The sequence below is a fragment of the Apodemus sylvaticus genome, chromosome 22 (genome assembly GCF_947179515.1).
Source record: "Apodemus sylvaticus chromosome 22, mApoSyl1.1, whole genome shotgun sequence".
NCBI classification, from domain to species: domain Eukaryota; kingdom Metazoa; phylum Chordata; class Mammalia; order Rodentia; family Muridae; genus Apodemus; species Apodemus sylvaticus.
Window position 1 is genome coordinate 33,962,588 of NC_067493.1, and position 24,387 is coordinate 33,986,974.

General features: G+C 52.4%; 2 protein-coding genes across 3 annotated transcripts; one reads left to right on the forward strand and one right to left on the reverse strand.

Annotated features, from left to right (window-relative positions):
* Positions 1-814: 814 nt before the first annotated feature.
* Pom121c (POM121 transmembrane nucleoporin C) lies at positions 815-18,105 on the forward strand. The gene is made up of 13 exons (XM_052167552.1): positions 815-1,427; positions 2,505-2,720; positions 3,251-3,409; positions 5,235-5,315; positions 6,812-6,983; positions 8,529-8,620; positions 9,244-9,317; positions 9,449-9,573; positions 9,676-9,778; positions 10,574-10,744; positions 11,435-13,054; positions 15,515-15,637; positions 16,103-18,105. The coding sequence occupies exons 1-13, from the start codon at positions 859-861 to the stop codon at positions 16,198-16,200; spliced, it is 3,603 nt and encodes a 1,200-aa protein (XP_052023512.1). The 5' UTR covers positions 815-858; the 3' UTR covers positions 16,201-18,105.
* On the reverse strand, positions 18,104-23,019 carry Nsun5 (NOP2/Sun RNA methyltransferase 5). 2 transcript variants are annotated; one of them, XM_052167554.1, is made up of 10 exons: positions 22,905-23,019; positions 22,674-22,796; positions 21,404-21,578; positions 21,215-21,323; positions 20,599-20,737; positions 20,386-20,501; positions 19,496-19,674; positions 18,743-18,953; positions 18,536-18,671; positions 18,104-18,355 (listed from the first exon to the last, which is right to left on the reverse strand). In XM_052167554.1, exons 1-10 carry the CDS (start codon positions 22,995-22,997, stop codon positions 18,158-18,160), a joined length of 1,479 nt encoding a protein of 492 aa, XP_052023514.1. In that variant the 5' UTR covers positions 22,998-23,019; the 3' UTR covers positions 18,104-18,157. The 2 variants fall into 2 exon arrangements, with proteins under 2 accessions (XP_052023514.1, XP_052023513.1); XM_052167553.1 differs by having other exon boundaries at positions 18,528-18,671.
* Positions 23,020-24,387: the final 1,368 nt, after the last annotated feature.

Genomic DNA, 24,387 nt, shown 5'->3' on the forward strand with positions numbered 1-24,387 from the left:
AGTGTAATCGAGAAAGCCACTTGCCCTTGATCTTCCGCACATGTGTATATGCATGCATACATGCTTACATACGGGAATGCACACATGTACATACAAAAAAGAGTAAGATGTGGTGGCATGTGAATGTAATCCCAGCCCACATTCAGGCCAAACACACATTTAAAAAAAAAAAATTATTTTGAGACAGGGTCTCACTGGGTTGTTCCAGCTGGCCTGGAACTGACCTCGCTGGGATTAACAGTGAACTTCCACGCAGGGCCTGATTGACTTTTTCCAATACAGGGTCTGATTGACTGATCGGGTTTTGTTTTGTTTTAGACAGGGAGGGTCTCACTAAGTAGCCCAGGTTGACTAAGAACTCGGATTCTCCTGCTTTCACCTCCCAAATGCCGGGATTACAGTAGGTGTGTGCCACCAGTCTCCGCTCGGTGCCATGATTTCTAACACCACTCTTCCGCAGTCCGGGAGCGTCAGGGAAACCTCAAGAGTCAAAGCCCGGCTGTAAAACGGGCTGTCCTTTTTTTTTTTTTTTTTTTTTTTCTTATTTTTTAGCTTTTGCTGTTTTGAGACAGGATTTATGACTCTATGCCGCTCTGGAACTCTCTTTGTGAACGGGGCTGAGCTCAAACTCACGGAACTCCTCCTGCCTCTGCCTCCTGCGTTCTGAGATAAAAGGCATGCACCAATACGCCTACCCACGGCGTATTTTTCAAAATAAGGCTCTCGCGCCCGGCTCCGCACGCCGCGGCCGTTCCCCTTTCCACCCGGCGCGCCGCGTCGAGGACAGTGACGTAGGCGGCGGCGCGCGGCGCAGTGTACCCTGGGATATTTAAGTCCGCTCCGCGGCGCGGAGCCGCGATGTCTCCGGCGGCTGCGGCGGCTGACGGAGGCGAGCGGCGGCGGCCCCCGTTGGGCGTACGGGAAGGCCGGAGCCGGGCCCGCGGCTGCGGAGGACCAGCGGGTGCCGCGGCACTCGGCCTAGCGCTCCTCGGCCTCGCGCTCTACCTAGTGCCCGCGGCGGCCGCGCTGGCCTGGCTGGCCGTGGGGGCGAGCGCGGCCTGGTGGGGCCTGAGCCGAGAACCCCGCGGTCCAAGGGGCCTGTCGTCGTTCGCGCGCGACTCGCGCCGTCACCCACGGCCCGCGCTCACCGCTTCACCGCCTCCGGCCAAGTCGCCAGTCAACGGTAGCCTCTGCGAACCCCGCAGCCCGCTTGGAGGCCCGGACCCTGCTGAACTCTTACTCATGGGCAGCTACCTGGGCAAGCCAGGCCCGCCCGAGCCTGCCCTCCCGCAGGACCCAAGGGAGAGGCCGGGGCGCCGCCCACCCTCACGCTCTCCGCCGCCGTCATCGGCGGTCCAGCGAGTCCACCACGTCTACCCCGCGCTTCCCACCCCACTTTTGCGATCATCCCGGAGGCAGCCCCACCGGTAAGCCTCGGCGATCTTCCCAGGGTGGGTCTCTGCAGCCGAGATTTAACCTAGGGTTCAACCTGAAAATCCGATTTAACTCACCTTCGCTTTTTCTTTACTCTGCCTTTTCCCTTTCCTTTTATCCCTACCCCCCCTTTTTTTCTCTCTCTCTTTTTTACCACCATTACTCTCCTTTCTCTTTATTCTTTTCTTTTTCTTTTTTAAGGGAGGGCATTTGGCGGCACAGGCTGTCTGGTCTCAAACCCTTTCTTTGGCTGAGCCTGTCCTTGAACTCATCCTCCTCTTCACGGATAGGATTACAGGTTTGCACCAGGTTCTGTGCTGTGATCGAACTCACAGCTTCATTGGTAGCAGGCAAGCACTCCACCCCATTCCCTAGCCTTTGGTTTTGGTTTTTTGTTTTCTTTTTTTTTTGTTTGTTTGTTTGTTTTTTGTTTTTTGAGACAGGGTTTCTCTGTGTAGCCCTGGCTGTCCTGGAACTCACTCTGTAGACCAGGCTGGCCTCAAACTCAGAAATGCACCTGCTGGGATCACAGGCCTGGGCCACCACTGTCGGGCCTTCAGTTTCCCTCTTAATGAAGTCTGTGGTAGAGACAGCCATTAAGCAACTGATATTTTCTGTCTTTGAATGAAATGGGAGAACTTTGCCATAAAAATGCTTCATTCCTTGTTGCTTAGAGAAATTTAAAGTCTGAGCTGTTAGTGTCATAGAGTGCTTTGTCTAGCATGCACACACCCCTGGGTTCTATTACTAGCACTGTCAAGAAATAAAAATAAGAGAGAGGTTGATATTCTCTTGAAAAGAATGTTAATGCTTCTTGTTTCTGCAGTCAGTTGAATTTGGTGTTCTCTTAAGACTGTAGTTCCGGGCTGGAGAGATGGCTCGGTGGTTAAGAGCACTGACTGCTCTTCCAGAGGTCCTGAGTTCAATTCCAGCAACCGCGTGGTGGCTCCCAACCATCTGTAGTGGGATCCGATGCCCTCTTCTGGGGTGTCTGAAGACAGCTACAGTGTATGCTTATAATTTAAGAAAAAGTGTGGTTCCATCAAGTGTCTGTTCCCTGTTCTCCACAGAGATTGTGGGCCTTTATCCAGTCGGTTTGTTATAACACCTCGAAGACGCTATCCCATTCAGCAAGCCCAGTATTCCTTGCTTGGGGCCCTCCCAACCGTCTGCTGGAATGGTGGTCATAAGAAGGCCGTGCTGTCTGCACGGAACTCCAGGATGGTGTGCAGCCCAGTGACAGTGAGGATCGCCCCTCCAGACAGCAAGCTGTTCCGCTCACCAATGTGAGTATGTATGTGTGGACAGACATGTGTGTGCAGGTAAGCACCTGGACCTGTGTGACCAGAAGGCGGCCTCGGGACTCGCTTGTTGCTCTCACTTTTTTCCTCTCAGGCTAGAGTCTCTCTCTGAACCTGAGGCTCGTGTTTCCGTCCAGCTGTTGATGACCCAGCTGTCCTCTGTTCCTTGGAGCCGGGTTCACAGGGTGTGCGGGATGGTTGCATGGGTCCTGGTGATTGTGCAGCTCTCGACCACTGAGCGGCACACACAAACACACAAGCACACACTTTCATAGATCAGGCTGGCCTAAAGTTGACTGAGTAGCTCAAGCTGTTCCAAAACTCAGGATGATCCTCCCTCCTGCTTCTCACTGTTAGGATTAAAGGCATAAGCCACCATGCCTGACTTGGTAGTCATGACGGTTTCTATACATAGATGAGTTAAGGTGTTGCTTGTCATTTAGCTTCTGGTTTCTATTCTGCACATGCATGATAGTTAAAATATCCCGTCTCCAGAATCTTGTCTTCCATTATAGGCCAGAGCAGATACTCGACACAACACTGTCGTCACCACCAAGTAATGCCCCAGACCCTTGTGCAAAGGAGACTGTGCTGAACGCTCTCAAGGAGAAGAAGAAAAGGGCAGTAGCAGAGGAAGACCAGCTGCACCTTGATGGCCAGGAAAACAAGAGAAGGTAATGGGCTGTCTCAGTAGAGTGTTAAACTGCCTTCCTTGGGGGGTATGGGCAGGGGATGGAGGTGGGGGGCGGGGGTGGGGTACTAGAGTATTGGTGATTACCATGGAGGTGTAGAGGCCAGCTCCAGTGCAAGCCTTGGGACAGCTTGGTAAGAAGGGCTGTGGTACTGGTAACCTCTTAAGGCAAGCTACGTTCCGTCACCTGCCGCCCACCCAACTCCACTCAACTTTCCCTCCCAGCGCTCTGAGGCAGGTTGTTAGACTCTACAACCCGAGCTAGCCCTGAACTCCTGGGCCCTTCTACCTCTACATGGGTGGGATGCCCAGCCTGTGACCAGCTACCTGCCTTGGATGCTAACCTGTTAAGTTTTATTTTCAAAAGTAAATGCTCAAAGTTTTCCCCTCCAATTATGTGGTTGTTTGTTTTGTCGTTGTTTTAGTTAAATACCAATAGTGTTGCTGAATGAAAGGCACAGTCGTCTGTCAGTGATGAGCAGAGCCAGTTTCCTCTTCAGTACATGAGAACTTAGTGCTTCTGAGTGTGCAGAGGGAAGGTGGACGAGGGCCATTAGGAGATACCATTAGGACCTTTGGTTTCTGGTGGATGTTTTGTGATCCTGGGGTGGGGGACTTAGAACCTACTGCATGCTGTGCAAGTGTTCCCCTGCCAAGCCACAACCCCCCAGGTCTTGCAGTGGCTGAGCTGTTGGCCATATGCCCAGCCCTCTGCTTTTTTTTGTAATTCAGCACCTACTGTGTGCTAGGCTCTAGTCCTCTTTCTTATCGGACTTGTTTGTTTGTTTGGTTTGGTTTTTTCAAGACAGGGTTTCTCTGTGTGTAGACCAGGCTGGCCTTGAACTCAGAAATCCACCTGCCTCTGCCTCCCAAGTGCTAGGATTAAAGGCATGCACCACCACCACCTGGCTGGCAGACAGTTTTTAATTGATCATTTTCAATACTGGATGACAAAGGGAAATGAAGGAGATTTTGCTCTTCTCAACTTCTTTTTGAGACAGTTTGTATAGTCCAGGCCATCTTGTAATTCACTGTGTAGCTCAGACTAGACTGGAATTCATAATGATTCTGTCATAGCCTCCCAAGTGCTGGGAATATATATATGTGCATTGCCATGACTTGAACTAGTTAAGGAAGTCTTAAGAAATGGCCCCTGCATTTATGGACTGGGATATCAGAGCTGCCCCATAGCCAAGCAGGAATGACAGCTGAAGGCAGGCATGTCAACTGCTGTGGTCCAGGGGCACCTGAAGCTGAGGATTTGCTGCTTTTCCCTGTAGTTGGCATGGAGCAATGGTGGCTGGCACCATGTGTGCACCTGGCACCTGTAATCCCAGCACCGTGGGTGCTGAGCCAGAGGATTGGAAGTTTAAAGATAGCTTGAGGCTCTGTGATGTGTTCTGGCGTAGTTTGGGCAGAATAACAAGAACTTGACTAAGCATGGTTTTCCTTCTTGTGGTGTACACACCTGAATACTGGAGGCACTTTGGAGATTCTTTCTTGTTCCTTAGTTACCAGGTCAGTCTTAGAGGAACGTACTTTATAGAACTGAAATGGTTTGAAACAACCTTTTTCCTGTTTAGCATGAAAGGTATACCCTATAGAGGTGGTGCTGGGCCCCAGTGGGCATGCAGAAATGCTTTCAGGTTTCTTACATGTTTGCATGTGAGTTGGTTCACACATGGCCATGGCCGTCAGGGTGCAGCTTGTGAGGGTCAGTTCTCTCCTTCCACTGTGTAAAGTCCAGGGATGAAGGGTTGGGAGGACAGGCTCGCTGTTTTATGGAGGACTCTTTCGACTTTTTACAGGCGCCATGATAGCGGTGGGAGCGGACATTCAGCATTCGAGCCCCTTGTGGCCAACGGAGTCCCTGCTGCATTTGTGCCTAAGTAAGTAAGATCCTCAGCGGTAGAATGCCGCTGCTTTGCGAGGTAGAGCCTCAGTGACGGGAAGCCGCTGCTTAGGAAAAGTGCTTCTGACAGCAGCTGCCCTGCCTGTCACCTCTACTGTCTGCACTGTGTCCACTTCACAGGCTCAGTCTGGAGGAGCATTCTGACTAATTGCCATGACTACATATTTCCTCTCCACTTTCTTTTCAGGTTTTTCCATTGATATGAGTGCAATACCCAGAGGGCCAGTGTTTGACATTTTACATATATAATTATATATCGTGCTAATGTTGCGGTGTATATAGTGTCTATATATATTGTGTTAGTGTTGTGATAATCTTTCTGGAGTAAGTACTCAGATACCTGTGAGAGAAGAGAGAAGATGTAGTCACTAGTTGACTGAAGCCAGGACAGCTCCTGAAAATCTTGCTCCTGGGACAGTTCATATTCTCATCTTCTACTTATCTAAACTAGAGGTGGGACGCACGCGCAAGTGCCATCTGACAGACTCGTACTACAGTCCGGTTGTTTTAAAGGCATATCACACTTGACAGGTGTAAGCTTTTGTAGTCAGGTTGTTAATGGCAACAACCTGATGGTTTTCTAGGTATTCTGTTCCAATAGCAGGTGAAGTGATGCTTAGCAGTGGGTGCTGGAGCAGTACTTAGGGACCCACTGACTGAAGCAGAGCTGGGTCAGGGTCTCTGCGCACTTCTCACTCTGCTCTACTAATGTGGTGCAGTCAGTCCTCACGAATGGATCCCGGGCTTGTGCAGTGTGGGAAGTGTTGGGATTCAGATGTGTGAGAGGAAGTTCCAGTGTGGTGCAAAGGCTCTGCCAAGCCTTGGCTCAGCTCACTGTGCTGCACTGTGGGAGACATGCACACACATCGTGGACCACCAAGGTCTGGAAGGCCCTCACACAGAGGAAGGTTGGCGAGGAGGCTTTGGAGGCTCCAGCCTAGAGGAAGCGCAGGTATCTGGGAGCTAGCCGAGATGATGGCATGCTGGTGGAAGAAGGGGAGCACTGGCTGGCTCTGCCGCAGCAGGATGCACAGGAGAAAGGAAGCACATGTGCTGCAGTTGTCAGCGGATTGGGTTGTGGTTGATGCAGGTTGCCCTGGGAAATGGTAAGGGGGCCATCCCGTAGCAGGGCTAGGTAACAAGGTTGAAGAAAGGATTATGGGAGAGTTCTCTTTTGGTTGGAGGCTCAATTCTGATTTTTCTCTTAGCAGCTTTATTGAGGGATCATTGACAGACATTAAACTGTTGTCCCCATGATGCCACAATCAAGGTGTAACCTTCCTGTTTGTGTTTCCCAAGCTGTGCTTTACATAAACACTTTGGCAGCTACAGGCAGGCATATCATCTGCTGATTGTGCCCATGCGGGACACTGTGGTCTTCTTTAAGTGTTATTCAGAAAGGTGTCTGGCACCATGGAGGAAATACTAGAACACACCTGCAGTAGCACATGGACACTTCTTCTTCTCCCTTAGGCCTGGTTCCCTGAAGAGAAGTCTGGCCTCCCAGAACTCAGATGACCACTTGAACAAACGGTCTCGAACCTCCTCAGTGAGCTCCCTGACTAGTACGTGCACAGGGGGCATCCCCAGCTCCAGCCGCAATGCTATCACCAGCTCCTACAGCTCCACCCGTGGCATCTCACAGGTATGTCTCAGGGCCACGAGCAAATGATGCAGCCCACCGTCTGTTGCTTGGCACTGAGCCTGTCTCTAGGTCAACTGGAATACAAAGCCTTAAGTAGCAAATAAACTCAGTCACTGGGACTGAACAGAAAGAGCGACCTGCAGATGAACCAATGAGAAACAGTGCAGCGAATGGGACTGACTTAGTAGAAAGGGTTTGTTCCCTTTGGAAGGTAAAGGAGAGTTATAGGCAACTAGGATTTAGTGTAATTTTTTTTTGTTGGTGTTTTGCTTTTGAGACAGGGTTTCTTTGTGTAGCTCTGGTAGTGTAATTTCAATGCATGGAGAAGTTGTCATTCTCATTTAGGGTTAGTTAGCATCTATAGATGGGAAGCCAGGCAGCTCCACCGTCAGGTACCCTTGAGATTCGGTCTCGGCATTGACACTAGGAGGTGCACAGGCTCCTGTAGCTGGGCCCGTCGCCCTTGGTGTTTGCTTTCGTCTTTTGAGACAAGGTCCCTGGCTATCCTGAAGCTCAGGCTGGGTTGGAATTAGTAGTGATCCTCCTGCTTCTGCCTTCCAAGTATTAGGTTTTCAGCCTGCACCACCATGCCCAGCTTGTATTTTTTAATACTCATATTCATGGAATATCAAAATCTGCAAAAATAGAGGGTGCACTTTTTACTGTAGATGATTTTTGTTGGAATATATAAATAATACAAGTGTTACCTTTTTGTTTTTTATAATATTTATTTTATGTAGTGAGTGTGCTGCAGGTGTCAGACACCAGCAGAGGGCCATCAGATCTCCTTACAGATGGTTGGGAGCCACCATATGTTTGCTGGGAATTGAATGCAGGACCTCAGGAAGAGCAGTAGTGCTCTTAACCTCCGAGCTGTTTCTCTAGCCCTTTTCTTTATTTCTCTCTCTCTCTCTCTCTCTCTCTCTCTCTCTCTCTCTCTCTCTCTCTCTTTCTTTCTTTCTTTTTTTAAAGATTTATTACTTTAGTATAATCTAAAACTAGTTACTTTAGTGTGTGGTGGAATACTCTAACAAGACCAGCCTGGTCTATGTAGTAAATTGTAGCCAGGGCTATGCAGCGAAATATGGTCTCAAAAAAAGAAAAGAAAAATATTCTTTTTTACTTGAGCCTGTGTGAGTTTAGGGGCACTGTATGCATGCAGGTCTCCCAGAGGCCAGACATTATCCAATCTCCTAGAAACAGGGTGACAGGACTTGGGAGCAGTCTGGTGTGGGTGCTGGGAACTGAACATGGGTCTTCAAGAGCAGCAAGTTTCTTAAAACAGTCCCTCAACAGGTTATTTTTAGTTTTGCTCTGGTTTTTTGTTTTTAGTTTTTTGAGACAGTCTCTCAGTAGCCCTGGCTGTTCTAGAGCTCACTATGTAAAGCAGGCTGGCCTTGAACTCACAGAAATCTTCCCACCCACCTCTGCCTCCCTAGTGCTGGGATTAAAGGTGTGTACACACCTTCCTGCCTAGCCAGGTGAGCTATCTGCCCACAGCCATATTGTCTGCAGCAGTCTCAGGTGTGTGTGCTTGGCTTGCAGCTGTGGAAGAGGAGTGGTCCCGCCTCCTCTCCCTTCTCCAGCCCGGCATCCTCCCGCTCCCAGACGCCAGAGAGGCCAGCCAAGAAGACAAGGTGATCACCGGCCCCTTCTGGTCACTTTGTGTGGAAGGGCCAGCGGGTTTAACAGGGATTAGTTGTTGGGCTCTTTTCTCTGACTCAGCAAATCAGAGTCAAACCCTAGAAGAGCCGCAAAGTGCCTGCTAGAGTTGTGTCCTTGTCCTACAGTGTGAGCAGCTGATGGTTGGGGTCCCTTCCCTGTCTCATGCTCTAGTGGGAGTGGAGTGCAGAGTGGGCCGGGTCAGCAGGGAGCCTGAGCCCCTGGCCCAGCTCCCGCCTCACTGGAGCTCGGCTCCCTCCGGGGTCAGGTCTGTCTGTCACGGGCCTGCTTTCTCACCAGCTTCACTCCTCACTGTTAGAGCCTGAAGCTGCGGTCTGGGACCCCCAGATTTGGCAGGCTCTGAGGAGAGCTTACAGATAGACCCCTGCTGTATATCTGACTAAAGGCTGGTGGCTCGTGGCCTCAGGCCACTGCCTGCCTTCGTTTCTACAAGAACTGCAATGTGGTGATCCCAGGCACCAGAGCCATGCTCGCTCTGTCTAGACTTTGCCCACATAGGAGTGCGCGTGTGCGTGCACGAGGGGCTGTGCGGCCTCCAGGCCTTCCCAAATACAATCCAGCTTTCTCAATCCCCCAGAGAGGAGGAGCCGTGTCAGCAGTCCAGCTCTTCAGCCCCCTTGGTGACAGACAAGGAGTCCCCAGGAGAAAAGGGTAAGTAGAGAAGCTGTGGGGCCCAAGAGTAGCATCTGCAGTAGAAGTGGAAGTTGCCGCATTGCTCTGTGTGGGGCAGGAAGATGGTCTTTCTTTGAGGGAGGCCTGCAAGCCCGCGTTTCTGTCTGTAGTTCCAGATGCAGCCACAGGCAAGCAGCAGAGCTCATGGGCTTCCCCACCCACACCTGGCGGCTCGGGGCAACGCAAGCGCAAGATTCAACTGCTGCCGGCCCGCCGAGGGGACCGGCTCACCTTGGTATGTCTTGTCCCTCTTTCTCAGCTCTGAGTCTCGGGGCGTCTGGGGGCAGGCTCTCCAGCTTCTGGGGCTTGGCTAACCTGTCTCTGTTCTCCTGAGCAGCCTCCACCCCCGGAGCTCGGCTACTCCATCACTGCTGAAGACCTGGACATGGAGCGGAAAGCCTCTCTGCAGTGGTTTAACAAGGTCTTGGAGGACAAGCTGGGTAAGGCCGTGGGCTGGTGCAGCGTGCGCCATACAGCCTAGTCAGTGTCTCTGGGTTTGCTGTCAGCTTCTCTTGGAAGGGAAGTTGTGCTGGGCTTGGTGGCGCATGCCTGTGATCCCAGCACTTGGGAGACTTGGGAGGCAGAGGCAGGCAGATTTCTGAGTTCGAGGCCAGCCTGGTCTACAGAGTGAGTTCCAGGACAGCCAGGGCTACACAGAGAAATCCTGTCTTGAAAAAAAACATACATACATACATACATACAGCCTGGTCTACAGAGTGAGTTCCAGGACAGCCAGGGCTACACAGAGAAACCCTGTCTTGAAAAAAAAATACATACATACATACATACATACATACGTACATACACACACAGAGAAACCCTGTCTTGAAAAAAATCATACATACATACATACATACATACATAAATAAATAAATAAAAAGAAAAGAAAGGGAAGTTGTAGAATACTTGATTTCTTAGTTTTCACTCTCATTATCCAAGACCGTCTTCAGAGTCATAATCCTCCTGCTTTAGCCTCCAACGTGCAGGGTCACACCTGGCTCTTGGATTTTGGTCCCCCCTGATTCTACCAGGGGTCTTATTACCAGGAACCATGACCAATACTTTCCCATGGGACATGGAAGTTTTGTTGTTTGTGAAAATAGTGTTACTGTATAACTGTGAGCCTCCCAGTCTCAGTCCTCCTGCCGCACCCTCGAGTGCTAGAGCACAGGCCGCACGCCCCCAGGGAGGTGAGGGAAGGAACCCCGGTGTGAAGGCCTGTCTTTCCTCTACAGATGATGCTTCCACCTCAGCCACTGGTGCCCCGCCTGCCACCAGCCCTCCCTTCACATTCACCCTGCCGGCAGTGGGGCCTGCTGCCTCCCCGGCCACCCTCCCAGCCCCCAGCCCTAACCCACTGTTGGAGAGCTTGAAGAAGATGCAGGAGGCTCCAGCCCCCTCCTCAGGTAAGCAGCACAGCCTGCTCTGGACTGACAGGCTTTTGACATGCCGGGATTGTGAGCCTGTCAGTTCGGGGCTTCAGCATGTCCTACTGTGGGATGCAAGGGAGGCAGGCTGTAATACTCACTTGGAGATTCAGAGACAGCTGCCCTGAGTCTGTGTCATGGAGAGACTGAGAATGTTGTCTTCCTTGGGAGGTGTGAACAATATGATGGCGATTTGCCCTGTAAGGTGTCCATAGCTTTCAGGACCCCAAGCCTAGAATGGCTGGATTCCCTTAGTCTCTGGGTAAGGCTGAGCCATGCCAGCTGGTGCCCGCCTTCAGGAGTGCGCACGTGGACTCTGTATCTGACTTCTCACCCTGGAGTGCAGGCAGGATGGTGCTGCTCAGGGCCAGGCAGACGTTGCTCTGCTGGGTTGGAACATGCTGGCTTGGTCTCTCTCTGTGAGGTGGATGGCCAGGCAGGTGTAGGTAAGGAAGGGCAGGGCTGCAGGAAAGCATTCTCCTTCATGGCCACTCGTGCAGCCCAGCCGCAGCTAGGTTCCCCTGTTCTCCTGTCTTTCCTGGAGTCTGGGAGTGCAAATAGTCCTAGTGTGGTTCTGGTGTGCTGGTGGCTGCCGGAGGCTGCAGGCCTGCTGAGTGAGTGCCACTCGCAGACACCCTCAGGACTCGCCTCACTTCCTTCTCTTCCCAGAACCTGCTGAGGCAGCGGCAATTGCAGCCCCTTCACCTCCGAAGACGCCCAGCCTCCTGGCCCCTCTGGTCTCACCACTGACGGGACCACTAGCCAGCACCTCCTCAGACTCCAAACCTGCAGCCACCTTCCTGGGGCTGGCTTCTGCTTCATCTGCAACACCACGCACTGACACCAAGTCCCCTGGAGTCTCTCAGGCTGAGCAGTCTGTCAGCACCCCAGCCTCCACAGCTGCCTCCCCGACTCCAAAGCCCAGCCTGCTGTTTGGGATGCTGAGTCCACCTGCCAGCTCTTCCTCCCTCGCTCCAGGTCCAGCTTGTGCTTCTCCCATGTTTAAGCCCATTTTTCCAGCCACACCTAAAAGTGAGAGTGATAGCCCCTTGCCGACTAGCTCCTCAGCCGCCACTGCCGCGTCGGCCAGCAGCACCGTGCCCCCCACAGCGGCCAGCACCACAGCTCCCACTTTCAAGCCCATTTTTGACAGCGTGGAGCCATTTACAGCCATGCCCCTGTCAACTCCCTTCTCCCTGAAGCAGACAACTGCTCCAGCCACCACTACAGCCACATCAGCTCCTCTCTTCACGGGCTTGGGCACTGCCACCTCCACAGTGGCCTCTGGCACCACAGCTTCCACCTCAAAGCCTGGGTTTGGCTTTGGCGTGAGCACCTCAGCGAGCACTTCCAGTAGTGCCCCGACCTCCACCTCCCCATCACTTCTGTTCGGAGGTGGAGCACCTTCTGTTACTGCTTCCAGCTCCGCCCCAGCCCTGGCCTCCATCTTCCAGTTTGGCAAGCCCCTTGCCCCAGCAGCATCTGCTGCAGGCACCTCCTTCAGCCAGCCCCTTGCCAGCTCTGCCCAGACTGCTGCCAGCAACAGTGGTGGCTTCAGTGGTTTCGGCAGCGCCCTCACCACCTCCACCTCTGCCCCTGCCACCACCAGCCAGCCCACGCTGGCCTTCAGCAGCACTGTCACCCCCACCTTCAACATTCCCTTTAGCTCCAGTGCCAAGCCTGCGCTCCCGACCTACCCCGGAGCCAACCCGCAGCCCACATTTGGAGCCACCGACGGGGCCACCAAGCCAGCCCTGGCCCCGAGTTTTGGCAGCTCTTTCACTTTTGGCAACTCCGTGGCCGCAGCCCCAGCGGCAGCCCCGGCGGCAGCCACCTTTGGCAGTGCTGCTGCACAGCCAGCTTTCGGAGGCCTGAAAGCCGCAGCCTCCACCTTTGGCGCCCCTGCCAGCACCCAGCCGGCTTTTGGTAGCACCACGTCTGTGTTCTCCTTTGGGTCAGCCACCACGTCTGGCTTTGGTGCCGCCGCCACCACACAGACCACCAACAGCGGGAGCAGCAGCTCTCTGTTTGGCAGCTCTACTCCATCCCCGTTCACATTTGGGGGCTCAGCAGCTCCGGCTGGCAGCGGGGGCTTTGGGCTTAGTGCTACCCCAGGCACCAGCTCCGCCTCTGGGACTTTCAGCTTTGGATCTGGACAGAGCGGGACCACGGGCACCACCGCCTCCTTTGGGGGAAGTCTGAGTCAGAACACCCTGGGTGCACCCAGCCAGAGCTCACCCTTCGCCTTCAGTGTGGGCAGCACACCTGAAAGCAAGCCTGTGTTTGGAGGTAAGTTTGGCCTGCTAAGGGTTAGTGCACAGTAGTCTGTCTGCATTGTTACAGCCAGCTGGCAGTCCCAACTAGTGATGGGAGGAACCCCGTGTCAGCAGGAAAGGTTTCTAGAGGGTTGGAGAGATGGCTCAGTGGTAAGACTTCTTGGTCTTAAAGGTGACCCAAATTAGTTCTAGCACCACATCAGGTGGCTGTCAGCTGCCTGTAGCTGCAGTTTCAGTATCTGATGTCTTCTGCTGGCCTCCACGGGCACTGCATTGTGTCCACACATTCTCTCTCTCTCTCTCTCTCTCTCTCTCTGTCTGTCTCTCTGTCCACACATTCTCTCTCTCTCTCTCTCTCTCACACACACACACACACACACACACACTTTTAAAAAAATCTTTGCTGGGCAGTGGTGGCACGCACCTTTTATCCCAGCACTTGGGAGGTAGAGGCAGGTGGATTTCTGAGTTCAAGGCCAGCCTTGTCTACAGAGTGAGTTCCAGGACAGCCAGGGCTACATAGAGAAACCCTATCTTGAAAAAACAAATCTTTAAAAGATATTATGTGTATGTGTCCTTTGGTTGTATGTCTGTCTGTATACCACGTGTATGCTGGTACCCATAGCAGGTAGAGAGGGTGTTAGATCCCTGGGACCTGTGAGCTGCCATGTGGGTGCTGGAAATTGAATCTAGGATCATGAAGGAAAAGATGTTTGCAGTTTGTGTGTGTGGTGTATACAGTCATCTTAACTCATCAGGCCATCTTCCCAGCTGTGGTAATTTATAGTGCGTATGTGTGTATTGTGTGTGCATGCGCATTACCATGGTGTAGAGATAAGGTCAGACTGTAACTTCGTGGAGCTGGTTCTCTGCTTTCCCTTACTTAGATTCTAACTCAGGTCGCCAGGCTTGTGCTGCAAGTGCCTTCACTCAGAGCTCCTTCACTGGCTCCTTGTTTGGTTTGTGTGTGTGTGTTTGATACTGTTTCCTACTGTAACCCAAGCTGCCCTCAAATTCAAGATCTTCATACTTCATCTTCCCAATGCTGCAGTGATAGACATCCGCCCAGTGCCGGCCGCAGGGGAGGGTAGTGACAGGCATAGAGGCAGGAGCAGGAATGGTAGGTTCACGAGCACAGAGAGAAAGGCAAGATCGGCTGGAGGTTGCAAGGCTGGCAGAGTGCAAGGTTGCTCATGGCCAAGATTCATTGTCTGGATTTTAAATGTCCAGGGAAGTCACAAGAGAATTTCAAGCTTTAGGGTGAAGTGATCTCATCTGCTGTGTACAGGGTGAATTTTGGCCCTAGGAGCTGCTGACTTCTTTGGTAAATAGAAGAGAAACTCTTGTGAATTGGGGAAGATGGCCCAGGGCAGGAGGCAGGTCTGCTGAGTGAGTTGTCTGGAACATGAGAAAAGGGATGGGATGAGAGACTGTGGGAGTCTTGCTTACGCAGCTTGCAGGGGTGCAAGCAGCCTCTTGAATACATAGGTGGATGGAGCTGGGGAGACAGCTCAGTAGTCAAAGTGCCTGCTGCCTGAAGTGTGAGGATCTGAGTTCAATCTCCTATGCTAAAAAGCTTGGTGAGGCAGTGGTAACCTGTAATCCCAGTCTGGGGGTGTGGAGGTAGGCAGAGCCCATAAACCGCCAGTGAGAGACACCCAGTGTCAACCTCTGGCTTCTGTACACTCATAGATGAGTACTACTGTGTTGCAAATACACACAAGACAACACAGGCAGAGAGAGAGAGAGAGAGAGCCTCGTTAGCACTAAGGTCATGAATCTTGTTAAGTCACTTAAGAATGGTGATAGGTTGATGATTCAGGATCCTTGGAGGATGGGGGTGATTGATTGCCAGTAACAAGAGCCTAGGACCTGAACCTCAGGAATTGGCCTAGGTGTGGTTATTGCAAGCTTGTCATCCCAGCACTTAGGCTTGGGCAGAAAGTTGGAGAGTTGAAGGCCAGCCTGGGCTACATAACAGAAAACCCAGTCTCAAAAATGGCAAAACAGCCAGGCCGTGATGGCGCACGCCTTTAATCCCAGCACTTGGGAGGCAGAGGCAGGTAGATTTCTGAGTTCGAGACCAGTCTGGTCTACAGAGTTCCAGGACAGCCAGGGCTACACAGAGAAACCCTGTCTTGAAACACACACACACAAAGCAAAACAACGGAATTAGATGTTTGAGGTAGGAGGGGAGAGAAGTAGTCTGGAAGCAGCATCAGAGCCAGATAGCCCTGAGACAGTTATACACAGGCAAAGCAGGGGCCATTCCCACAGGGCATCCTGGGAAGAAGAGGGACCCTACCAGATGAATGAGAGGGAAGGGGCAGGGAACAAGGGAGGGATTACCTGACAGCTCCACATCTCACTGTGGTTGTATAGATGGAGGGGTGGCAAGGGCTGGCTTCATCTGGATGCTGGGGACAGGCCTGAGAACAGTCTAGTGTCTAACTTCTCTGTCTCTCCGCTTTAGGCACATCCACACCTACTTTTGGGCAGAGTGCCCCTGCCCCAGGAGTAGGCACCGCAGGCAGCAGCCTCTCATTTGGGGCCTCTTCAACACCTGCCCAAGGCTTTGTTGGAGTTGGACCTTTTGGTAAGCAGCCAGTCTGTGGCCAGCATGGCATCCTTGTCCCTTGACTGAGGAGTGATTAGTCATATAGGGGGTTGCTGGCCCTCAGGGTTCAGGGAAGTTGGACAGCAAAAGTTGAGTCTTCTCAAGTATGTGAGGAGCCAAGTGCTGGTGTTTTTTATTCGTTTTTATGTGCATTGGTGTTTTCCTGCAAGTTCATCTATGTGAAGGTGTCAGGTTCCCTAGAACAGGGGTGTTGTGAGCTATGTTGGTGCTGGGAATTGAACTCAGGACCTTTGGAAGAAGCAACCAGTGCTCTTAACCACTGAACTATCTCTCCAGCCAAGAGCTGTGAGGGCTCCCAATGGTTTCAGAAGCCCTGGTGAAATACTTAGGTTTCTGCTATTGACTGACTTCCCAGAAGGAGGCAGAAGCGTGTTTTCTGTGGTGGCAGGCAGCCGCCCTGATACAATCTTTTAACTCTTCCAGGGTCAGCAGCCCCTTCCTTTTCCATTGGCGCGGGATCCAAGACCCCAGGGGCTCGACAGCGACTTCAGGCCCGAAGGCAGCACACCCGCAAGAAGTAGCCTGCCTGTCTCCATTCCCCCGTCCCTTGCCTGAATCTGGACCTCAGCACCTGCTAAGAAGAGCCTCTGACCCTTCAAATTCCATAGCAAACCCAGCCCGTCCGTCACCAGGGTGGAAGTGGCAGTCTGGCCCTTTCTGTTCTAGAGGAGGCGAGTGCCCCGGGAGGGGCAGAAGCCCGGTACTTTACTTGAACAGTCACACTGGTTAGGCTGGAGAACTGAACAAAACATCTGTACATACTGCCGTCTGCTGCCCCGGCGCTTGTTTATTGTGTAGCCCGGCGGCCCCTCTTTCTTGGGCGCCATCTCTGCTGGTCCACTTGGATCCCTAGTCACAGCGGTGGGAATGGGGACAGAATGTCCTGAGCTTCGCCTGCTTGGTCCGGCCATAAGAAGTGGTTCTCCTCCTCTGATTTCTTCAGGGTCTCTCCCTATTTCTTGCTGCTTTGTCCTTCACCGGTCCTCTGAGATTCATTTCCTTAAATGGCAGTGAATCTTGCTTTGCCTTGGAGACCCCAGTGGGCACTGTTCTGCCTCTTCTGCCAACTCTGTTTTATCTCCAGCTCTCTGCTGATCCAGCCTCTAAAAGGTTGGTGGCTCAAGACTGTTAGCCTGGCAGAGCCAGGGAGGAAGTTCGCTCCAGGAAGTCCTGGGGCAGGTAGACCAGACCGCCCACTACTGCTTCTAGCTGCCTCTTCGCCTGCCCGCCACCCCACGGGCCAGTTCGCCTCTTCGGGATTGTATTTTCCAAGCCTTGTACTGTGTTTGTCTGATGTTAATGTGTGTTGCTCCTTGAATCGAGTTTGGAGGAAGAATTGAATTGTATGTGTGGCGGCATGTTGGTAATGCCGGACTTAATGTCACCTGGACCCTCCTGGGCCTAGCTAATTGAATGCTGAAAGTGGCACCGCGTGACAGCCACAGTGCTGACTCCTGAATTCTCAATAGTGTTTTGACTTAAGGGCTGGCAGCCCAGGGGATGGAGCTGTCGGGAGCAAAGCCTTCCCTCTGTTGATCCTCCCCATAACCCACCCAGGCCAGGGCATTGTCTGCCTGTGTGTGGAGTTCTAGATTAATGAACTACACTAGAGTCCTTAGTTGGATTCTCACAAGGGTCCTACCCAGCCTCTTTCCTTCTGACACCATACCGCACCCTTCGGCCCCAGAGCCTGGCTGCCATGTCCATCCTCTTTGGGAGAAGTATGAATGCGTGTGTCTAAATTAAAAGAAAAAGATATTTAAACATTTTTTAACAAAATAAAAATTTATTTTTGTATTTAAGCTAAATTGCCTTTTAAATTCCTTCAAGCTTGGTTCACTGAGGTGGTTAAGTATAAATGCTATTGAATAGTAGAATTAGCTGTATAGTTATGCCTGTGTGAATGGGGGCTCACTCTTGGCTGTCCCCAGCTCTCCTGAGGGGGCAGAGCTCCTTCTAGACATGTCGTATAAGTGTGATTCTTACTTTATAAACAGTGATATAGCTGTAACTGGTCCCTTCCCTGTGTGTCTGGAACTGAATGTTCTATGGCAGGGGTCAGGCTGGGCTGTGTGGAGCTGGAGAAGACTTGGACCTCAAGTCCCAAATGCCTGTGAGGATGGGGATGGGTGGGGTCTGAACACAAAGCCTCTACCTGTGCCTCAGGTAAGGAAGAGGCCTCCCTGCAATTCAGTCTGAGCTAATTACCTCAGCTCCACAGCAGGCCTGTATCCAGGGCCCCTGAAGAGGCATCCTGGAATAGCCTCGGTGTGTGAGCACATTTGTCCGTGCTCACGCTGGACAGGACAGGGAGGCTGGGGCTGCCCACCACAGACTGAGGTCCTCTGAGTGTAGCTGAGATTTTTAGTATGAATGTGAGATTGTTCTTGCTTATGTCATTAAAAATAAAACTGTGATCTGTCATAGATCTGAGTTTTGTCCTTTATTTGTGAAGCAAAGAACTCTTGACTGGTTGGACTATGCGAGTGCCAGGACATCATCTTCCCTTCCAGACAAGCAGGGCTCCCACAAGGAGGATGGTTCTGCTGGCTGTGGGCACTGGGGGCCTATGTGCCTGGGTGCGTGCCCGCACCAGCCGCTGCCTTGCGTCTTCTCTTTCTCTTTGGGGCTTGGCTGAGAGGTTCCGGAGCCATTGCACTGGTCTGCGGGGCTGGGCTGGAAGAAGAAGCCGGGGGTTAGTAGATGTGACAGCCCACACCTTAAGCTCAGGAGGCAGAGGCAGATCTCATAAAAAGGTTGAGGCCAGCCTGGTCTCTAAATAGTAAGTTCAGGGTCACACAGATACTGCCTCAAACAAAAAAAAAAAAACCCTCAGCTCCTCAGTCACCTTGACACCACCTCTGCACGTTCAAACACAGCAATGAAGAAGCCACCAGTGAGTGTGGTCTCAGGGGAAGCCCGGAGGCAGTGCTCGGACCCTGGAAAGGTACTCAGACCTCTGTGAGGCCAGGTGGGTAGGACAGGAGCCAATCTGTGGAGAAAGAGAACACTCAGACCCCGGTGAGAAGCAACCTGTGGCCTCTCAGATCTGGGGACCATTACCTGAATGACCCTGAGGTCTGCTGTAGAGCCTCGTGGACCACGTCTTCATTCTCTTCTTGGCAAAGGGAACATGTGGAGTAGACTAGGCGTTGCAGAGAGGGGAACCTGAGTGCATGGCACAGAGCCCGCTGCTGGAACCCAGCCAAGGCCTGCAAGCGCTCCTTGCTAGGCATGCCTTCCCCACGTTCCTCCAGCTGCCGGCTCAGCATGCCTATGGAAAAAGAGCTGCGATTATGAAGCCATTTCCACACCCAAACCCCCATTTTAGAGAGGAGAGCATTTGCCTGTAGTCACAAGTCTGAAGCAACACCAAGACTTAACTGGGAGCCTCCAGTGTCCAAGCTGCTGCAGGCCTGCGACCACGGCCACACTGTCCCCATCTCACCAGAGCCACTACAAGAAGGATCCAGCAAGATGTACTGGACCTGTACAAGCTGCTGCAGGCCTGCGACCACGGCCACACTGTCCCCATCTCACCAGAGCCACTACAAGAAGGATCCAGCAAGATGTACTGGACCTGTACAAGCTGCTGCAGGCCTACGACCACGGCCACACTGTCCCCATCTCACCAGAGCCACTACAAGAAGGATCCAGCAAGATGTACTGGACCTGTACAAGCTGCTGCAGGCCTGCGACCACGGCCACACTGTCCCCATCTCACCAGAGCCACTACAAGAAGGATCCAGCAAGATGTACTGGACCTGTACAAGCTGCTGCAGGCCTACGACCACGGCCACACTGTCCCCATCTCACCAGAGCCACTACAAGAAGGATCCAGCAAGATGTACTGGACCTGGCCGTAACGCTGGTCAGAGGGAGAAACCGTCAGGAAGTCCTTCTCTGCTAACTCGCAGCAAGAGACTCCGGCCCGAGCCAGCAATGTAGCCATGGCTGCCAGCCGCTTTGCATCCTGGTCGAAAGCAAAGATCTTCCTAGGGAAGAGAGCACAGGTAGAATGAACTGACAATTTCCTTTAGATAAAGACTTCTATATGGGGGCTGGAGAGATGGCTCAGTGGGTAAGAGCACTGACTGCTCTTCCAAGGGTCATGAGTTCAAATCCCAGCACCCACATGGTGGCTCACAACCATCCGTAAAAAGATCTGATGCCCTCTTCTGGTGTGTCTGAAGACAGCTACAGTGTACTTACATATAATAAATAAATATTTAAAAAAAAAAAAAAAAAAAAAGACTTCTATATGTCTGTCTGCCACATGTGTGCAGGTGTCTGTGGATCTGTGGATCTGTGGAGGCCAAAAAACGCAGCCCACAGATAACATCAAATTGTAATGTGTGCTAAGCCAGGACACAGGTCTGGCTCACAAGGCTCAGCAACAGAAGGCCTAAGTAGAATCCCCCAGTGAGCATTGTGAGTGTGGCTCCGTGGGAGGTGTTTACCTAACATGCTTTGGGGATTCGATCCCCAATATGCTACCACCCAAACCCAAAAAGCTAGGACACAACACATTTAAATCACCTACAAGGGTCACTGCCACAGCTAGCCAGCCTGGGAAGAACCCCAAGGGCTGAGGGAATTTTGTCTCAAGCTGCCAGAGGTGCTCAGTCCCGGCAAAGATTGGACCCCGCCCCTCTGCTCATCCCTCGAAGGCCCCCCCCACCCCCAGCACTCAGGCACTCACTCACCCCTGGTTCTTCAGAAGGGCTGCAATGTGGCTGGTCTTGTTGCCAGGGGCAGCACAGGCATCAATGACATGGGAGCCTGGGGCGGGGGACAGCAGCATGGCTGGGAGGCAGCTGGCCTAACAGGACAGAAGTAGGGAGGTAGCTGGGTGAACCCCGGAGCCCCACCCACAGCCACTTCCCCACACTCCCTGCCCCTCCTCCCGTCCTCCCTACCTTATCCTGCAGGATGAGATGGCCCGCACGGTAGAGCGGATGATCGTGCAGGTCTGTCTGTGCAGGAAATACAAGTAGCTCAGGCAGGAGGGGATCCAAAAGGAAATGTTGCCCCTTGAGAGTCCGCAAGTCCTCCAGGCTGGCAGGGGAAAACCACCAGTTAGGTTTTGTTTTTAACCTTTTTAGTTACTGTGCTCGGGTGCTTTGTCTGTGCACCACTGTGCATGCAATGCCTATAAAAGGCCAAAAGGGGGAGTCGGATTCCCTAGGGCTGGAGTTACAGCTGGTTGACTACCATGTGAGTGCTAGGAGCCAAACTCTGGTCCTCTAGGAAAGCAGTCTCTGCTACACACCCATGCATAGACATGGACAACATTTAAAACAGAAGTAGCATCTTTTTTTAAAAGAAAGAAAATTATTATTGGAAAATATTCTTATTATATAAGGAAAACATCTAGAGAAAGCAGTCATTACCCTCTTCCCTTCCCCATCGCCTCCCTCCCCAGGGTAAAATCTTGTCACTTTGCCCAGTCTTTCTTCTAACAGACTCCTGCTTCCTGAAGAATCTGGACACAGCGGGACATGCAGGCGCCCAGGCAGGACACTCCGCTCTCACCTGGAAGCCCGACCCTGGTAGGAGAAACCTTGTCTTTTGAAGTAGTCGATCGCATCCTCAGGGCAGGTCTTGAGCATGTTCACGCGCACGAACCGTGGTACCTGGTAGGCTAGAAGCCACCACGGTCAAGTGGGGAGGAGGGCACGCCCCCTGAGGGCCATTACCCTCCCCCCTCAGCCTCCAACTCACCTTGGCCGGGTTTGGAGCTCTCCTGCAGCAGGTCCTCATTTCTGCTCACACCCCGATGAACCTTGAGTCGGGCCAGCTCGGCCTTGAGCCTTGCCTGGTGCCGGCCCAGCAGTGCCTTCCACCGGCCTCCGCCCCCTCGAAACCCCTTCCCCAGCAACAGTTCATACACGAGCACCTGGACAGGGAAAAAACGAACAAACACTATTAACACCATGAAAACCTCCAGTGGGGGGAGTAAGTTTCTGTCCAAACGGTCATGCCAATGGGATTTTCTTGCCCAAGATCATAAAAGAAAGTAACGGCCGGATGTGAGGGCAAATGCCCTGAATCTAAGAACCATCAGATGCACAAGCAAAGAAAAGTACAAGCTAACTGGGTAATGGTGCCTTTAATCCCAGCACTCATCTGGGAGTTCGAGGTTACCTGGTCTAACAGAGTGAGTTCTAAAACAACCTGGGTGACACAGAGAAACCCTGTCTCTAAAAGCCGCAGAAGAAAGAAGAAAAGGAGGAGGAGTTGGAGGTGGTGGTGGTGACGATGGCGGCTGCAGCTACAAGGTGAAGATCAACCTTAGTTACCAACTGAAGACTTTCCTGGGCAACTTAGCAGGGCCCTGTCTCAAAAACCTTAACAAAAGCTGGGCACATTAGCTCCGAAGAACCTGCCTAGAATTTGCCAAGGAAGGGCTGAGGGTGTGGCTCAAAAAAAGTCTGCCTAGCATCTACGAGTTAACAGACTGAGCAAGGCTCCGCAGTAAGGTAGAAAACTTGCTAGTATCCACCAGAGAAGAAAGAAGTGTAATAGCGCAGCAATAAGCACCTACCTAGATTCCCCTAAAGGAGAGAGCTTGGTTTGTAGTTCAGTGGGAGATAAAGCATCTGCCTAGAATCCTCCAGTGACGGGCTGGGGGCACTGCTCAAGAACAGAGCATCTGTCTAGAGATCCTATCCAACGAGGTGTTGCGGGTGTGCCTCAGTGGGAGAGCTCTCCTATGGCTTGCTGGGGACTCTGGGTTTAATCTCCAGCATTACAAAAAGACAGGCAGGCAGGCAGGCAGGCAGGCAGGCAGGCACGTACACCCGGTGTCCTGCCCGATGCCTGGAGCTTTCCCCCAGCAGAGCTCTGGACCCCAACCTTCCTCGCCATCATCACCCTGGCGACTTCGTCCTACTTAACCCTTCACGCAATGCTCCAGGTGAAGTCACATCTGTCCCAGAAAGAGGTGCAAGAGCTACTACTGCCCGGGTGACAGCCTCCGGCCGCTGCTCACCTTGGCGAGGTGCGGCCGCAGCTTCTTCTCCGCGCGAAGGAGCCCGGCGCTGGCGATCACGGCGTCCAGCACGGCCGAGTAGCGCTGCGTCTCGCACACCAGAGCGTACAACTGCTTCAGGTTCTGCGCGACACAGGGGACACCCGCTGCACCCACCGCGGGCCTCGCCTCGCGCTCCCGCCCGGCCGGCCCCGCTGCCCAGCCCTGCCTCCCAGCACCCGGCCTCACTACCTGGAAGTTGCTGGAATACACCAATCCCTTGAGGGAGCCCTGACGGCTTTCCACGCCGGCTAGCACGGCCGCGGCGGCCGCGTACAGCCCCATGCTTTCCCCTCCGCGAAGGCTTTACGACGCTGTCGCAAAGTTCGGCCTGGCTTTACGGCCACCGCAACAACTTGTACAACCGGATTTCCGGAGTCAAAGGGCAGGAGCCTTCGTTAGACTCCAAAGAAGTTAGCTGCTTCCCATTTTCAGCATCCAAAATTAATGTTAGCCCGGGCGGTGGTGGCGCACGCCTGTAATCCCAGCACTTGGGAGGCAGAGGTAGGCGGATTTCTGAGTTCGAGGCCAGCATGGTCTACAGAGTGAGTTCCAGGACAGCCAAGGCTACACAGAGAAACCCTGTCCCGAAAAAAAAACAAATCCAAAAAATAAAACAAAACAAAATTAATGTTAGGTTCTAAATACCCGGAGCGCTGGTTCACGCCTTTAATCCTAGCGCGGGAAACAGAGACAGAAGGATCTTTGCGAGTTCGAGGCCAACTAGGTCGACATAGTTCCAGGACAGTCAGAGCTACGTAGTGAGGTCCTTTCTCAAACGACCAAAAAAGAAAGAAAGAAAAGTCATTCTACTATTTTCTTTGTATAATTCAGTGTAGTTATTTTGTCGTTTTTAACTTTTTTTTTAAGACTTTGGAACTCAGAAGGTACCACAGACTACTCTGTGACGGGATGAAAGGCTCAGTGGTAGAGCCCCTGCCTAGAATCCCCCAGGGAGGGGCTGGGGGGTGTGGCTCAGTGGAAGAGCCCCTGCCTAGAATCCTCCAATGAGGGGCTGGGGGCGTGGCTCAGTGATAGATTACCCACTTTAAATCCGCTAATGTGTGATTGGAGTTGTTAAACATCCATCTAGTAAATGTGGGTCTCTGGGATTCTATCCCTAGCACTGGGAAAAACAGATTTTTTAAAAAAAGGTGTGTGTTTAATAAGGCAGGCAGACATTGTCCCTTGCTGTAAAGCCCTTGCCTCGCATGGGCAAAGTCCTGGGATCATTTCTCAACATTGATGATGAGGAGGAGGAGGACAGAAGATGGAACTCGATCTGTAGAGGACTTGCCTAACAGGCAGAAAGCCTTTGGTTCCAGTCCTTCCACTGCATAGACCAGGCATGAAGGCACACTCCTGCATCCCAGCACTCAAGAGGTAGAGGCAGGAGGATCAAGACACGGCTCAGCGGTTAAGAGCACTGACTGTCCTGCGTCAATTTCTAGCAACCACATGGTGGTTCACAACCATCTGTAGTGGGATCAGATGCCCTCTTCTGGTGTGTGTCTGAAGAGAGCTACGGTGTACTCACATCTTTTAAGACAGAAAAGAAGGCAGGAAAGAGAGAAAAATTGATTCGAGGTCATCTTTGGCTAGTCAATTCAGGCCAGCCTGGGCTACATGAGATTCTATCAAAATAATAGTAGTTGGGGGCTAAGAAAGGTGGTTC